The sequence below is a fragment of the Pipistrellus hanaki genome (assembly GCF_964339955.1).
Source record: "Pipistrellus hanaki genome assembly, chromosome: 15".
Taxonomy (NCBI): domain Eukaryota; kingdom Metazoa; phylum Chordata; class Mammalia; order Chiroptera; family Vespertilionidae; genus Pipistrellus; species Pipistrellus hanaki.
Window position 1 is genome coordinate 39,882,403 of NC_140517.1, and position 17,538 is coordinate 39,899,940.

The 17,538-nt window shown below is 43.2% G+C and overlaps 1 protein-coding gene and 1 pseudogene across 2 annotated transcripts; one reads left to right on the forward strand and one right to left on the reverse strand.

The window, feature by feature from the left end:
- The first annotated feature begins 2,548 nt into the window (after positions 1 to 2,548).
- LYPD4 (LY6/PLAUR domain containing 4) lies at positions 2,549 to 9,278 on the forward strand. Its single transcript, XM_084860814.1, has 4 exons — positions 2,549 to 3,168; positions 7,573 to 7,764; positions 8,489 to 8,805; positions 9,036 to 9,278. Exons 2-4 carry the CDS (start codon positions 7,652 to 7,654, stop codon positions 9,275 to 9,277), a joined length of 672 nt encoding a protein of 223 aa, XP_084716940.1. The 5' UTR covers positions 2,549 to 3,168; positions 7,573 to 7,651; the 3' UTR covers position 9,278.
- Positions 9,279 to 15,628: 6,350 nt separating this feature from the next.
- On the reverse strand, positions 15,629 to 16,458 carry LOC311633105 (stAR-related lipid transfer protein 4-like; annotated as a pseudogene). The gene is made up of 2 exons: positions 16,233 to 16,458; positions 15,629 to 15,803 (listed from the first exon to the last, which is right to left on the reverse strand). The product of its transcript is annotated as an stAR-related lipid transfer protein 4-like (transcript).
- Positions 16,459 to 17,538: the final 1,080 nt, after the last annotated feature.

Sequence of the window (17,538 nt, forward strand, 5' to 3'; positions counted from 1 at the left end):
GGCTCTGGGGGCAGGAGTGGAGGGCCAGGAGGGCCAGGTGAGCCGCCTCCTGCCCAGTCCTCCCGCCCTGGGAGGCCACACCTGAGGAGGTTCTCCATCCTGCCCTCTGGGCTCAGCTTTCACCCTCCCTTCTCTCTTCTTCACCCCACTCCCTTCCTCACATACCCTCCTTCTTCCCAAGGACCTCTCTCCTCTTTCCTTACTTACGTATTCCTTCCTTTCTTTTTAAAATATATTTTATTGATTTTTTACAGAGAGGAAGAGAGAGGGATAGAGAGTTAGAAACATCGATGAGAGAGAATCATCTATCAGCTGCCTCCTGCACATACCCCACTGAGAATGTGCCTACAACCAAGGTAAGATGCCCTTGACCGGAATCGAACCTGGAACCCTTCAGTCGGCAATAGAGCCGACGCTCTATTCACTGAGCCAAACTGGCCAGGACCCTTCCTTTTTAAATGTGTTTTTATTGTGTTTTTTTTTTTTTTTTTTTTTTTTTTTTTTTTTTTTTTTTTTTTTTTTACAGAGAGAGAGGAGGGGAGAGGGATATAGAAATAGAAACACTAGCCAAAACCGGTTTGGCTCAGCGGATAGAGCATTGACCTGCAGACTGAAGGGTTCCAGGTTCAATTCCGGTCGAGGGCATGTACCTTGGTTGTGGGCACATCCCCAGTAGGGAGTGTGTAAGAGGCAGCTGATCGATGTTTCTCTCTCATTGATGTTTCTAACTCTATATCCTTCTCTCTTCCTCTCTGTAAAAAAAAAATAATAAAATATATATTAAAAAAAGGAAGATATAGAAACACTGATGAGAACTAAAAAAAGAAATAGAAACATCCATCAGCTGCCTCCTGCATGCCCCCTACTGGGGACTGAGCCTGCCGCCCAGGCTAGTGTCCTGACAGGGAATCCAACTGGCGACCTCTGGGTACCTGGGTGGATGCTCAACGGGGCTCTTATGCATTTTCAATGCAAGCATTATTCTCTCCCACTCACCTGTACTTCCCCTGCACAAATCCCGGTTTTAGGCCTGCTCACACACCCTCATGCTCCCTGCGAGGAATCCTTCATTCCCTTCCCACAACCACCGTTCCAACAGGTTTTCTTGAACAATGATCCCCCTGCCCACCTGCATTTACCCAATTCGTACAAAGAGTTTATGCTCCCCTTTCAGCTCATGCATGCCCTGCAATTCAACTTCCCCTTTGCAACCCTTTCGATGCGTTCACTCCCTTGCACCCACAGGAATTCCATTCTCCTGGATTTCTTGCCCCACTTTCACTAATTACTTTTATTCTCTCAACAAATGCATTTTGAGCCCTTTCCTCAGGCCGGGCCCTGATTTAGCACTGTCCTCCCCGGGAGGAACACCACGATTGCACTCAACACAGTCTCCAAACTCGGGATGCAAATCTGCACACCCTTGTGCCCCACACCTTCGTGCCCCACACCTTCTGTACCATTGCTCACACCCAACAACTGTGGGCCCATCCCAACTCCCGCAGGGCACACCCTCATGCAGCTGTTGCTCAAACACCCCCTTTCGGCGGCTGGCCCTCCAAAAGCTGTGCTAGGGCCGGTCCCAGGGTCCCAGGGTCCCGGGGAGGGGGCGGGGCAGCGAAGGCCCACGGGGTGGGGGAGGGGAGGCGCGAGGGGGAAGCCCGGGGTAGGCGAGGCGTTGTGGGGGGCGGGGAGCGGGGGTGTCCAGCGCAAGAAAGAGGGAGGTGGAACAGGGACGGGCGGGGTCGTGTTCGCACCCTCAGCCCACAGTTACCACAGTCTCGAGCTGGGTCACCCTCAGGAGGAGGCGAAAGGCCCGCGGTGAGGAAGTGCCCTAAGGAACGGCCGTGCCTGCTCCCGTCATTTCCCCGCCCCTCCGCAGAAGGACCAATGAGCTTCAAGCGCCGCTTCTTGTCGCGAGGCAAGCGGCCAATGAGCTTCAAGATTCTTCTCGAATGGCCTGCCCCTTGCCTGCTCCTGCTCTTCCCGCGGGCTAGCAAGCCAGCCAATAGCGCTTCGAGTTGAGGCTCACGCCCATTTCCCCTCTCCCAGTGTCTTGCCTTTCTAGATTGTTCTTAGGCTGTGGGGGGAGGTGGCCCGCGGTGCGTAGGATTCGGCTTCCAGGACAAGGCTACCCCTCCCACCTCCCCCCTTTTTATCTTCCCCCTTCTAACCCCCCACCCCCAACAGCAGGCGCAGACCCGCCCCGCGGGCGAGCGTTGACTGGATTGGCTTGCGCAGGCGTGGCCTGGGCATCCGTCTGTTACTGCGGTCACCACGCGCATGCGCATGCTCTGGGCCTCAACGCTCCGCTCCGGTGGCTCCCCTTCGCTGCGTGGACGCACCTGTTTCCTCTCACTTTTCTCCGGGCGCCCCAGCTCCCCATCGGACCTACCCTGTGATTTGTTTCCTTTCCCAGGCTCCCCTCGATGGCTCCCCTTTCCTGTGTTTCTTCCTGTCCGTGTTGGTGCTGATTTGCCTAACCTGGTTTTCTTGTCTCTCGGAGTCCCTCCGCTTGTCCGGGGCTCTCATCTTCGGACTTCTTCCCACCGCACGCCTCCTCCCTAACAGCCCGGCTCCTGCACGTCCCCCGCCGCCGCCCACTGCAGTGTGTCTGTTTTTTGGCCCGGTCCACCCTTTGTGTGCATCTGCCCCCCAGATTTCCCTCGATGCTCCTCCCTGGACTCGTTGCCTTCTCTGTGTGTCCCTATTGAACCCATCCCACCCTTTCCCTTCCCATCCTTCGTGTGTTGTCCACTGTTCTCTGCGTGCTCCCTCCGGTCCCCTTGCCCCTGAGACCCTGGTCCTTGTGCTCCTCCAGCCGCCACTAAAACCCTTTTTTCTGGAGGATTTCATTCCGATTTATTTATTTATTTATTTCCTGGTTGTGTCCCCGCTTTTGCTCAGGTGGTTGGCTCCTGCCCCTTTTTGCATCCCAGGCTGGGGTGTGCTGTCTCCTCTGATTGGATCAACCTCTTTGTGCGATCCTTTGTCAGCCTTGATTTCTCATCCCCGTGTCCCTGTTCTGCTGGTCATAGTCCTTTTACTTGCCAGGCTTTCTGGGATACAGAGCCTGTGTGTCAGACATTCTGGACAGAAGAGTGTGGCAGTCGGTGATCTCTACCTGGACTGCTGTGCAGGGGAGCAGTACCGGATAAAGCGGGAAAGGTGGTTTGGGGCCAACCTAGGGGCGTGGGGTGGGGGTAGGGTGAATGGGAGACTTGAAAGCCAGCTGAAGAGGTTGACCTTGATTCTTTAGGTAAAAGAAGGGGGTGGGGAGCCACATATAGAGAGCTTAGCACTTGCCTGGCACTTTATGTTAATAAGATGCATTATAATCCACTTTATAAACATGATAAAAATTGCACACTTGAGATATATTATAATGCACTTTGTAAACGTGTTCAACAAATTGCACAAGGTTGCACAGCTAAGTGGAGGGTGAAGATTCCAATATTGGTCTCTGGGCTATGTACAGCCTACATTGTCTTAGTTTTTTTCGGTAATCCCCATTCCCTAGCCCTTCCTTAGGCACTCATTTCAGCCGGCTAATGCATATCTTGTGGTTTGTGTGTGTGCTTGTAAGAGGTGCAGCATTTTACTTACTTGCATGAGTAAGTAATTTGATATATGCAAGGGATAATTGTATTCTTTACTATTTAACATAATTTGCCCTGTGCTTTTATGATCCATCCATGTACATGTTATGCATACCTGTAATTTGTTCCTTCTAACTGCTGGCTGACATTCCATGGTGTTCAGTCTCTGTGTTGAGTGTTCACTAGGTCTCCGGGAAGGATGCCTTCAACTTACTGCCACCTCATACTTGTTCCCTTGTAGATGAAGGTGGAAATCTCTCTTATGTGTGCCTAGGTTATACCAGAAATGGGTATTTGTAAACCTAATTTAACTAATTATTGCCAGAGTCCTCCCCGCAATGGTGCTTTGGGCCTGAGACACTGATCAGAACTCTTCTCTCTTCCTCAGGGTCCAGAAGAGTTCAAGTTGAGTTCAAGTGTCTCTTCACATGTTTGTTAGCCTTTTGCTTTGCTCTTCTGAGAATTATCTCTCTATGTGTTTGGGCCATTTTTTGACTGGGGTTGCTCTCTTTTTCTTATCAATTTTCTGGAGTTCTTTAGTAATTGTCATTGGTTTAAGACACTGCATTAACTCTTCTATGCCCATCCTGGAGACTCATATTATTTTATTTATTTATTTTTTAATAAATTTTTATCTTTCATATTATTACAAGTGTTCCTTTCCCCCCCCTTCCCACCCCACCCTCTGCCCTTTCCCCACTCCCCATTGTCCTCATCCATAGGTGCACAGTTTATGTTCAGTCTCTTCCCACATTCCCTTCTCCCCTTTTCCCCAAGAATCATCAGTTCACTCCCCTTCCATACCTCTGATTCTATTATATTCAACAGTTAATATTGTTCATCAGATTTTTTTTTTAATTTCCTTGGTTTTTAGATTCACTTGTTGATAGTTACGTATTTGTTGTTCATAATTTTTATCTTTATTTACTTTCTCTTCTGAAAGAACCCCCTTCAGCAATTCATATAATTCTGGTTTGGTGGTGGTGAACTCCTTTAGCTTTTTTTTATTAGTGAAGGTCTTTATCTGACCTTCGATTCTGAGTGATAGCTTTGCTGGGTAGAGTATTTTTGGCTGTAGGTTCTTGCTATTCATCACCCTGAATATTTCTTGCCATTCCCGTCTGGCCTGCATGGTTTCTGTTGAGAAATCAGCTGACAATCGTATAGGTGCTCCTTGATAGGTAACCACCTGCTTAGCTCTTGCTGCTTTTAATATTCTCTCTTTGTCCTTTGCTCTTGGAATCTTAATTATGATTTGTCTTGGTGTGGTCCTCTTTGGATTCCTCTTATTTGGAGTTCTGTGTGCTTCCTGGACTTGTAAGTCCAATTCTTTCCCCAGGTCGGGGAAGTTTTCTGTCACTATTTCTTTCAGTATGTTTTCGATATCTTGCTCTCTCTCATCTTCTGGGACCCCCATGATTCTGATGTTGGATCGTTTGAAGTTGTCCCAGAGGTTTCTTACATTATCTTCAATTTTCTGGATTCTCTTGCCTTCTAGCTTCTGCAGAGGAGTGTCTTCTGGCTCTTTATGTTCCAAATCTTTGACTTGATTCTTGCGATCTTCTATTCTGTTTTTAGGACTCTGTAGAATATTTTTTATTTCAGACAATGTATTCTTTATTTCTTGTTGATCCCTTAGCATTTCTTGTTGATCCCTTTTCATATCCTCATAGGTCTCATTTATTTTATCGGCCTTTTCTAGGAGTCTCTTGAAAAACCCTATAAGTGTGGTTTTGAACTCTATATCCAGTCTCTTTTTGTCCTCCATTTCTTTCGTTTGTGATCTATTTGGTTTAGGCATTTTCGCAGGCAGCTTTCCTGATGGGGCGGGGTTTCAGGGTGGAGCCTACAGCCTCGGCTTCCGTCAGCCCCGCCCTATGCGACTCCTGAGACTCAGGGTCCTTCAGTACTTGTTGCAAGCGCCTCTGAGAGAAAGGTGCCCTCGATTTTCGCCTGCTACCAAACAGTGTAAGCTCTCCCGCAATGGGCCCGAAACTGGGGTTCAGTTCAGTTGGAAGTGGAGTTGGAGGTGGCGTTCAGAGCAGTCTGGAGCCTGTCTCCTTCCCGCCAGGGCAGTCCTACGGCACAGCCGGCTGGCCCTTCTCTGCGCGCTGTGTGCGCGCCTCTGGGACCTCCTTTCGCTGCTTCCCCGAGTACTGCCTTACAGCCCAGCTCCCTCTGTGTGAGCCTGGGTCCCCGCGGTCTGGCCTAGAACGGGGGTTCAGAGCAGTCGGGGGCCCAGCACAGTCGGAGTGTTTATCTCCTTCCCGCTAGGGAACGCCAGCCAGGCACTCGGCCTCCCTCCTCTCTGGCTCTGTACTCTCCGCGCGCGCCGCGTGTCTCCGTACCTTGGGCTTTTACAGCTCCTCCGCGCTTCCTTCTGGTTTTCTCCTTGCTTCTCGTTGTAGAATTTCCAGTCAGTTGACTTTCCTGTAGTTCTGGGTAATGTCCATTTTATATTTTAGTTGTATTTTATTGAAATTGTTGCGTGCGGCTGCGGCTAGGTGCCTACCCGAGCAGCCATCTTGGATTCTCCTCCGAGACTCATATTATTTTAGAAATTTATCTACATTATCTGGGTATTTCCATTTATAAATGTAGAGTTAATAATACTTTTATTATCTTTAAAACATCTGATGCCTGCTACTTCCCATTTTTCATTCTGCATTTTATTTGCATCTTCTCTTTTTCACTTAATTAGATTTGCTAGTGAATTATCTTACTTTGTCAAGGAATGAATGTTAGTTTTTTTTGTAATGATTTATTGTTGTTTTCTATGTTGTTGATTTATTCTGTCTTCATTTCAATAATTTTTGGGGGGGTACTTTATTGCTTTTTATATAACTTCTTGAGTTAAATCATGAATTTAAAAAAACCTCCACCTGAGGATATGTGTGTTTTTTTTTTAAAATATATTTTATTGATATTATTACAGAGAGGAGGAAGGGAGAGAGATAGAGAGCTAGAAACATCGATGAGAGAGAAACATCGACCAGCTGCCTCTTGCACACCCCCCACCGGGGATGTGCCTGCAACCAATGTACATGCCCTTGACTGGAATCGAACCTGGGACCTTTAAGTCCACAGACCTACGCTCTACTACTGAGCCAAACTGGTTTCGGCTGAGGATATGTTTTTATTAATTTTTGTGTAACAGAGGCGGGGGGGGGGGGGAGAGAGAGAGAGAGAGAGAGAGAGAGAGAGAGAGAGAGAGAGATCATTTCAAAAGAAAAACATTGATCAGTTACTTCCCAACTGGGAATCGAACCACAACCTTTTGGTGTGTGGGATGATGCTCCAAACAACTGAACCTGGCCAGGGCCATGAACATATTTTTAATGCTTCTTGTTTCTTGATAAATCTAGTTAAAGTATAAATTTACTTCTAAATGTTGCTTTAGATTTGCCCCAAATTTCAATGAATAATTAAAAAAATCTTTAGATTTTGAAATTATTGTTAGGTCACAGGAACTTGCAAAAATCATATATAGAGTTCCTTAAACTCTTTCTCCCTCTTCCCCATAGGGATATCTTATATAACTGTAGTTTATAAGAAGGAAATTGACATTGGTACAATATTCTTAACTAGACTATAGACCTTAATTCAGTTTTCACCAGGTTTTACATGCACTTGTGTGTGTGTGTGTGTGTGTGTGTGTGTATGTTCAATGATATTCAATTCTAAATACTTTTAAATTTCTTTTGGGAACCAAGGATTATTTAGTAATATGTCAATTAATTTCCACACATGCATTTGTCGTTCTCATCTCATTGTCCCTGGAGAATAGTGGTATTTGAATAAGCCGGTATCCTCTGCTCAATGCCCTGTCTAATGGGAGGACCTAAGCAGGGGAGTGAGAAGCTAATGTGGTGGGTCCAGGTTAAGCTGGAGGGGAGACTATGGAAATGAGATCTGTGTCCCTGAAGGTCTCAGGAGCCTATGTCATAGAAAACAATAATCAATTTTGCTCTAGAAACAGTGACTCAGCTTGAGACCTAGATTGAAATTGGCTCCAGACTGACCACTAGTGTCCAGAACCTTGACATAGGACCATGGGACGTCAGCATTTGAGACCTGTGCAGCTGCTTTGCCTCATAGGGGCCATCTCCACTCTGCCTTGTATGTCCTGTGGTACTGGATGCTTTGGGACCCCCGGAGGGAGGGGGCTGGATATCTGTGTTCCTCAGGGGACAGGATCTGTGTAGGCTGAGCTCTTGGCTGGCAGTTCAGGGGCGGTGTAGGTATTGTGAGGGACAGATAACTGGAAGATCATTGTCTATTTAGGGGCTGGAGCTCTTTTGTGCTATGAAGCAACGTCCTCACTCTTCAGAGCTGTTAGTTTCCAGAACTGGAAATGGTTACTGATGAGGAGCATGGTGTGTAAGCTGAGTGAGGGCTGCGAGGAGACGCTGGTGCTTATCAAGACAGGTGAAAGGAGAAGCTTTTATTTTTTTGGTGGTTCTTCTGACTTCTAGCTTTATTCCCAGCACCCAGGGACTCCAGACTAAAGTCCCAGATATTTACCACATTATATCTTTGGGAATAACCTCAAGACACTGGCAGGCAAGGGGCAGGACTCAGCTGGTTATGGTGTGGGCTGGGAAAGAGGTGGGCAATTCCAGGAGGAGCAGGGCAATCTGGGAACAAAGAAAAGAATGAGACACAAGGAGAAAGGAGTAGAGGGACTTCTGTGGGAGGAAAGTGAAAAAAAAATAGACGGTGACCCCAATATCTGAGTCCTGTGAGTGGACACTGAAGGAGAGGCAAAGCTGTTCCTGGGGCAGAGCGAGTAGGAAGAACAGAGTGGAGGGGAGGGTGGGAGGGTTGGACTCTGGGTGTGGCCAACAACACTGATCAGAGCTCTTTAATCTCTGCTCCTCAGGGGACAGAAAGGGAGTTGTGGGTTTCAAAGGCTGCAGCCCATCCTCATCTTACCCCCAGCAAGTCTCCTACCTCGTTTCACCGCCTGGATTGTCCATTGCCTCCTATAGCCGTGTTTGCCGGACATATCTCTGCAATAACCTCACTAACTTGGATCCTTTTATGAAACTCAAGGACACTCCTCAGCCTACAACATTTTCTTCCCTTAGTTGCCCAACCTGTGTCGGGGAGCATTCTAATGATTGCCTCCCCAATTTTGTTACCACCGATTCTTGCCCCCACAACGCACCCTTGTGTTACAGTTCCACCATAAAATTTCAGGCAGGTGAGAAGAGAGAAACTTCATCAAATGCCTTCTCTATACCAAGTGCCGTCTGGCACTTTCCCATCTGAGAGGGGCTGGTGGGATCTGGAGAGGAGGTTGGGGTTGAGGGCATCAGGCACATGAAATCCAAGGAGGAAGGTGCCTGGTGCCCAAGTTTGGTGGGAGAGCAGGAGGGACAGAAGCATCTGAGACTTGAAAGTGTCACTGACTCCTCTCTTTCTCCCTTGCAGGGCTTCTCAATACCACCTTTCTCCTCATGGGCTGTGCTCGTGAATATCGCAGACTTCTAGCAGATTTTAGCCATATTGGGACCATCAGAGTGACTGAGGCCCTCAACATCGTACAGAAGTCCCAGGTTGCTGGTGCAGAGCCCTCCAGTCGGGGTCCTGCTTGGGGCATCCTCTCAGGCCTCCTGCTTGTCTTTAGGGACTATTTAACTGGACTAGACAAACACCCAGACCCTTTCACATAACCAAATAAAGTCATAGAGTTGCCTTTTTGCTTTGTCCTGTGGTCCATGAGGGTTATGGAGGTGTGTAAGGTGTGTGGAGGGCCAAACAGGGAGGTGGAGAGCTCGGCAGGCAGTGGGCAGTGCTCACGGTGAAGTGAGCAGGAGCAGGGGTTGGGAGGAGGGTTACCGGCAAAGTGACTGTCATGCTCAGGAACTGGGAGGAACCCAAATACTCTTTTTCTCCTCCTACTTCCTGTGGGGACTTGAGTGCTAGCCTGGGTTCAGCCACTGACTGAGAAACCCTGGCCAAATCTCTCTGCTTTCCTGGGCCTCAGTTTCCTCCCCTTTAAAATAAAGCACCTTATGAATTAGAGCTGAGTCTCAGCAGGGTGATTTAAGAACATGATCCCTATTGTCTATTTGTTATGTGTCCCTTGTAGTGCTAGTATTAGGATCTCATTTAAATCCTCACAAGACCCCAGTGAGATAGCTTTTATCCTTATTTTACAAGGAAGAAAGATTCTTGGAGGTTAAGTTAATTGTCCAGAGTAGAATCCCTTTTGCTTCCCCTTTTCCTGTTGATCTCTCTTCCTGTTGAGGAAATTTTGAGAAATTTGGAGACCTGAGCTGCTTTCCTCTGCACAGTAGTAGTTTCTTTTTTACATAAGTCTAGAAATTTTATTTTGATTTAAAAAATATATACACATTTTATTTATATTAACACATGCTCTTAGTATAATAAAGGCTCTAGTTTTACAGATTGGCTCATAAGAGAATTATGAATGTCTTAAAAATAAAATCTATACATAGTATAGCTTATTGAAACTATAGCTTATTGAAACTTTTGGAAACACCAAAATAATGAAGACATCATAATTCCAATTTCCTGTGTTCTGGGAATTAATGTTCTATTCTCAGATTCCACCATCCCCTACCTCTAGAAACTGAATAAGGCAAGGGATAAAAGTAAAAAAAAAATAAAAAATAAAATAAAACCCTAATATACAAATAGAACAACTGAACAACTGGACAACTGGTCGCTATGACGTGTGCTTACCATCAGGGGGTGCACACAGAACATGGTGGGCATTGGCCATAGTGGGATGGTGAAGCAAGTGAGCGGGATGCCAGACCATGGTGCCAGTTGCAGTCATTGGGGCAAGCCTCTGGTGCTTACTGAAATTTCTTTGCTCCCACATGTTAGAGTCCCACCAGGTGCTTGCACCTTCTGCTGATGCCTGGCATTGGTTCCAATCGCTCAGTGCCATCAGTGTCAGCGGGTGCGAGTGGTGGCTGCCAGCGATGATTACCCCTGAGGGCTTCTCCACCTTCCCCCTGTTCCTGAGGGGTGATTGGGGCAGCAGCCACTGCTCACACTCACTACTGGCACTGGCCCCAATCACTGCACTGTCAGTGGGTACGAGCAGGGCTGGTGCTATCAGTATGCGGGAGTTGTGGCAGCGGGAGCAGAGCGGGGCTGCTGGCAGACGGGGGACCAGGGGAAGAGGTGGAGGGGCTGGGTGGGGGTGCAGAGGATGGGCCAAGACTCATTCTGATGCCCACTGCAGCCTTGTGGCCCACAGTTCCTTTCAAGGTGCACAAATTCGTGCACTGGGCTCCTAGTAAAAAAATAAAACAGAGGGAGATACATCAAACAAATAATTACACAATACAGGTTTTAATGGAAGTCTGGTCAATTTCCCAATCTTTCCTGAGTTCTGTTCATTTGTCCATAGCTGTAACACCTGCTAAATAAAAAAGACACTGGGTTTTTAACAACACATTTTAAGGATGCTAGTGTAAAACTTTTATCTCTATGAAAGGGAATTACTCAAATCTAAAAGCTTTTAAAAATATTTTTATTTATCTCAGAGAGGAAGAGAGAGGGAGAGAGAGAGAGAAACATCAGTGGTGAGAGAGAATCATTGATTGACTTCCTCCTGCATGCCCCACACTGGAGATCGAGCCTACAATCCAGGCATGCGCCCTTGGCAGGAATTGAATCTGAGTTCCTTCAGTCCACAGTCTGATGCTCTATCTACCTAGCCAAACGGACTAGGGCCCTAAAACTTTTTACTTTTTAAACTGGGAAATGATTTCAGGCATAGAAATCTACAATTTCAAATATATCAACCTCAATGAACACAGTGAAATGAGAAGATTTTTTAACATTTACCTCTTTAATACTGTAGAAGTTTCTATTACACATAACTGCAGAACACTAAATTCTCATAATTATTTTTGCTGATTCTTGTGTCAAATGACAATAGTTAACCATGAATTATCAATAAAACTAGTATTTCATACAAAAGTATCACTTATGATAAATTACCTTTTCTAGTATGAAATTAATTTCCTTAAAAAATAGGCACCATGTACTAAAAACAGCACTGTGCCAAGTAGTATTCCTGCATACACGTTTCTAATACAGACTAGCTGTAAGCAAGAGAAAATAATCAACCACGTAACAACAAGGCAGATTATATTCTTCCATTAACTGCCCTATGAAAAATTATCTCTAAAGGAAATTTGGGAGGGTTATTGTTTTATTTTATTGACAGCTATTAAGTGATTTATTTCTAATGTTCTGAAGTCCCAATTTAGTCAGCATGGAAAGCTTGGGTAATCAGAAAAGGCTTTATATTTAACAGTAATTCCATGAAATTCTATACTTTATATTACAAAATAACCAGTTAATACATATACTATAGAACTGTGCTATTCAGTATAGGCCACTGGCCTCATGTGGATAATGAGCACTTAAATGTGGCAAGTCCACATTAGTGAAATACACACTAGATTTTAAGGAATTCATATAAAAGAAGAATATAAAATATCTTAATGATTTTAATATTGATTGCATGTTGAAATGATAATATTTTGGGTCTATTTAATTAAATGAACTATATTAATAAAATCAATTCCAGCTGTTTATTTTTATAATATTGCTGCTAGAAAATTTAAAATGACACATGGCTTCAGGTTATTTTTCTATTCTTCAGCAATGCTATAGAAATATCAGACTCATTAATCCCAATCAACATCCTTAAGTTTCAGCATTACGGTATTGAGATAAGATATTTTAATACATTAATACAAGGTTCCTGAGCTTAGATTGAAAGACAACTCTATCTTAAAAACAAAACAAAATCCTACTCTGTAATCTTTTTCATCACCTTCTGTATACTGGCAACTGTGCAAAACTTTGGTTAGTTATGTCTGCAAACAGGCAAAGGGGTCTTTTTGGGAGATGAAAATGTTCTAAAACTGGATTGTGGTGATAGCTTCATAACTATAAATGTATTAAACTATCACTGGACTGTAGACCTACAACCTGAAAATTGTATAGCATGTAAATTACACCTTGATAAAGCTATTTGTTTTTAAGTGTACAGCTAGAGCCCAGCAGATCTGAAGTGCCATTTAGAAACTGCATATAAATTTCAGGTAATTCAAATATAATTTTTCAATCCATAGGACTCAATATTGCAATAAATTTTTTTCCATGAGTATCTTTTTACTTGCAGTTGGTCTACAGTAAACAGTGGGTTATGTAATCACTAACTGGAGGTATAAGTGGAAAAGGACAAAGGGAACATTAGAGTAATTGAGAATAGACAGTTCATTTGTGTTAGGGGCACCCAGATCAGGCAGTCATAGCCCTTACCTACAACATTGCTCCAAATCCTTTACCCAATCTGGGCACCTTATAATCTGTTGGTAGTTCTCTATCTTAGAATACTTAAATATAAGAAACTTCCTACTCTACACTAATAAAACCAAATAAAAATACATAAAGTCAAAACTAACATTTAAAAAACAAAAAACAAAAAACTAACATTTAACAAATTTCCATGGGAAACTAAAAACTAAACTATTGAGTCCCCCCCCCCCCCCCGCTATTACAACAAGAAGAAAAAAAGTGGGAGAAAAGTCCAGCAACTTAAAGTTATAATCAAGTTAGAAAAAATAATAAGTATCAAGTAAAAAAATAGGATCATTTACACATTGTTACTATCAGATCTTGAAACAAATTATTTTCAATCTAAAATCTGTGAGATATTCACCATGGATATATCGTTCTACAACCTTTTATTTATTTACTAGGGGCCTAGTGCCCGGGTAGGGTCCCTAGTGGCTGCCAGCTGCTGGCCAAAGACTCCCTTCCCCCAGCTGCCTGCCGCCACCGCTGGCCAGGGCCTCCCTTCCCATGTGCCTTGGTCTGGTGCTGCCCACTCACTTGCTCCACCATCCTGCCTGGTCCTGCTCTTGTTGGGGCCCATCAGGGTCGGCACAGACTCCACTGCCTCCTGCTGCTAGCATTGCATTGCTGCTGCCTGCCAGGTTCTGTGCTGCCCCCTGGTGGTCAGTGCATGTCTAACTCTTGGTAGGTCAAATTCCTGCAGTGGAAACAATTTGCATATTAGCCTTTTATTATATAGGACTAGAGGCCAGATTCACAAAAATTCATGCAAGATAGGCTTCCTTCCTCTGGCTGCAGGCACCAGCTTCCCTCTGGCACCTGGGACCCAGGCTTTCCTCCTCCAGCCACTGACAGGCACCCGAGACCTGGTCTAGCTTCCCCTGGTCTACCGGCAGGCACCCGGGACCCAGGCTGCCCTCCCTCCGCCTCAAGTTTGTCAGGAAGAATGTCCAGTCTAATTAGCATATTACCCTTTTATTATTATAATTTTTTTTAGCATCATTGTTAATAGCAAAAAAATAAAGACAAAAACCAGTTAAACTTTTTTCACTTTATCAAAATGGGTCTGAGGATCTATGACTTATGATTCCTTTACACTTGGGAAAACACAGAAAAGTAAAACACAGATCAAACCTTCATATACTTGAACTACCATATGCTCTTGTGCTTTTTGTGATGTGCACGTGCGCATAAACACACACACAAAATAAAATGATAATAATGCAGAAAGAACCCATATTGAACAATGAAATGAATTTCAAGCTGTGTACATGTATGTACACAAATAAATACATACAAAAATTTGCCTGGACACATTGAGATGCCTCAAGTTTTCATTTTAGAAATAAACTAGGTGGACAGTTCAAAAGCTAGAGTCATTTGGAATGTTAAAATCATGTAAAAATGTTCCTTTAGCATGGCCATCATGGCTTAGTGGTTGAGCATCAACCTATGAACCAGGAGGTCACAGTTTGATTCCCAGTCAGGGCATGTGCCTGGGTTGTGGGCTTGAACCTCAGTGTGGGGCATGCAGGAGGCAGCTGACCCATTGATGTTTCTATATCCCTCCCCCTTCCTCTCTGAAATAAATAATAAAAATATATTTAAAAAAATGTCCCTTTAAAGCAGCCATGGAATCAAGGGACCAATTATTATTGTTTACTCTAGTTATAAAATGACTCATCTAGCATTTGGATAAATCTCTGAATGCATTTGTTATAATTCCAGACAAAAGTTACATCATAATTGTGAACAATTATGAAGTAGTTATAATATTTTATGAGTTGAGTGATGCTTTAAAACAGAAACACGTACAGAACTTTCATTGAATTTGACCTTCTAGATGATTCCCTGTTACTAAATACAGGATATCACCAGCTACTTCACAAAATCCAGATTACTACCCAATCAATGGTGTGTCCCCATCACACAGCTGGCAGTTTTTGTAGCATTTCTTTTATGCATAAATGTTTTAAAGCTTCCAAAATAAATGCACATAAAGATATAACCACATTTTAAATATATCCACACAATAATGGTAGCTAGGTATCAAAATTGAATTGCATTTGATTTAAACCTATATCTACCCATTTATTTCTGATCTTTTCTATACTTACAACAGTTCAAGTCAATAGACAATGAAATCCCTTTTTATAAAATATAGAGAATAACTTTTTTTTAGTCCAAGATATTGACAAACTCACAGAGCATACCAAAAGTAAAGCACTAATAATATTTAACTTAAAAAAATTAAAACTTTTACAAAATGTTCATAAAGCTCTAAAATAGATTATTTTAACCTAATAGCATGAAACTTGTGCTATCTCTAAATTCCAAGCAGCCAAAAAATTCACACTGAGGCACTATTCATTTTCTTAAGAATTTGAGTCAAAGAACTTATCTACTGCTAGGTAGATTTCTGTCATACTCTCCATTCATAGACACATGGACTGCCATATCAAACAATGTGCAAATAACTATTTAAGAAAACTACAATGCCCTCTTTTAGATAGCTATTTACTTTAGGAATAAAACAATCTCAAAACACTCAGATTTTTCTACAAGCTATAAAGATGAGAGGAAAGGGTATTGATTTTACAGGTAATGGAGTTGAAAGAGGAGTTGATTCAGAGAGTTACAGTATTACAATTTTAAACATCTTATACCTTTTATAAGGCTTTTTGTAAATCACCATAGAAGTTAATTAAAGTGCTTGCCATGGCTGTATCCACTGCAGACTGAGGAATCATCTCACACAGATCCATCTGAATATAACTAGTCAAAAGACTCTGGTTTACATTATTTTTAAGTGGAACACAAACCCAACCACATGGGCGGTTATATCTGTGAATGCCACATCCATTTGTGGCTAGAGTTCAGGATCTGGAAAAGGGTCCATGCACAAACAAATATACTAGACAAGAAATATGAATTTAGAAGGCATGGGTGGGGGGATCAGACAGAAAACTTTTCTCTAGTGGAGAGGCTCCACTGGGGCCCAGGCCCTGTTAGCTTTTATTCAATTTTAGAATACACAACTTGCCCTTAGTTGGAAGGCAATCCAGTATCAGACAGACTATCATAAAGGTAAATAAATATTAGTAAAGATTTACTTTGAGACTATTAGGTCAGGAAATTGCTTGAGCCACCATTATCTCGTCAGAACAATTAGTGCATAGCTTTGGCCCTTGCTGAAAGCTCAAGGTCCATCAGCCTTCCAAGTTCCCTGTTGCACTTTCATGATAGTGTAGACAATGGATAGCTTCCAGCATATATCCAACAAATTCTTCTCTCTTCTCACTCCAGTCAAGACTTATGCCATAGGATAAAAGCCCTCCTTTATAGTTCACAGTGTAGGAGAAAACAACAAACTCTCCTGAGGAAATGATATTCCAAAGCTGACCAGCAGTAGTGTAATGCATTACATAGCAATTCTCTTCAAAGTTCTCCAAAATGTCCAATGAAGTCATTAAGCTGCCCCAATCCAAGCAATAGGGACCTGGGCGTAAACGGTCCATTATATCATCAACAATACCATCTATAACACCTTGGGCTTTGAAAAGATATCCATTAAATTCTTCTGAATGTTTTCTCCAAATCTAATGAATGAAATAAACTTCTCTTGTGTATTTTTTTCTCTCAACCCACCACTTATCATCTTCAATGCTATGGTACTGGATGAGAGGGTTTTTAAGTTTAGTTGCAAAAGCAGCAGCATCAGGCAGGCCTTCTATTTTTTATTTTTTTCCTTAGAAGAAGCGAGGAATGAGGGGTAAGAATCTGGGAAGTGTCAGACCAGGAATTGACTTTATAAAATGGGCAGAGGACCTGAACAGACATTTCTTCAAAAGGAACATACAGATGGCCAATAGACATATGAAAAGATGCTCAGTGTCACTAATCATCAGAAAAATGCAAATTAAAACCACAGTATCATCTCCACCTATCAGAATGGCTATCATTAATAAACCAACAAATAACAAGTGTTTGCCAGAATGTGGAAAAAGAGGGGACCCTTGTGCACTGTCAGTAATGTTCACTGTTCACAATGAAAAGGAAGCAGACACAAACAATTAAAAATACAGCTACCAAATGACTCAGCAATCCCACTTCTGGGTGTTTACCCTAAGAAATTTAAAACACTATCTGGAAAAGTTATATGCATTCCCAAGTTCCTTGTAACATTATTCACCATAGCCAATCTACTGAACCAACCTAAGTGTCCACAATAGATGACTGGATAAAGAAGAGGTGGTACATATATACAATGGAATATTTCTTGGCTATAGAAACAAAACCTTATAATTTGCAAAAACACGAACGGACCAAGAAGTTATTATGCTAAGTGAGATAAGTTAGAGTCTAACTGTTAGACAAAGACAAATACCATATAATTTTACTTATATGTGGAATCTAATGAATGAAATAAACGAACAAACAAAACAAAATCAGATTCATAGAGAACAAACTGATGGCTACCAGATGGGAGAAGGCTGGGTGAAAAGGTGAAATAATTAACAAGTACCAATTGGTAGTTACATAATAGTCTTGGGGCTATAAAGCATAGCATGGGGAATGT

What these genes read in the sequence shown, in the direction of transcription:
- LYPD4 (XM_084860814.1), top strand. Translation starts at nt 7,652, where the DNA reads ATGGGACGTCAGCATTTGAGACCTGTGCAGCTGCTTTGCCTCATAGGG. An exon ending in GGGACCCCCGGAGGGAGGGG is followed by an intron (nt 7,765 to 8,488) that starts GCTGGATATCTG and finishes CTCAGGGGACAG; the next exon opens with AAAGGGAGTTGTGGGTTTCA. An exon ending in CACCATAAAATTTCAGGCAG is followed by an intron (nt 8,806 to 9,035) that starts GTGAGAAGAGAG and finishes TCTCCCTTGCAG; the next exon opens with GGCTTCTCAATACCACCTTT.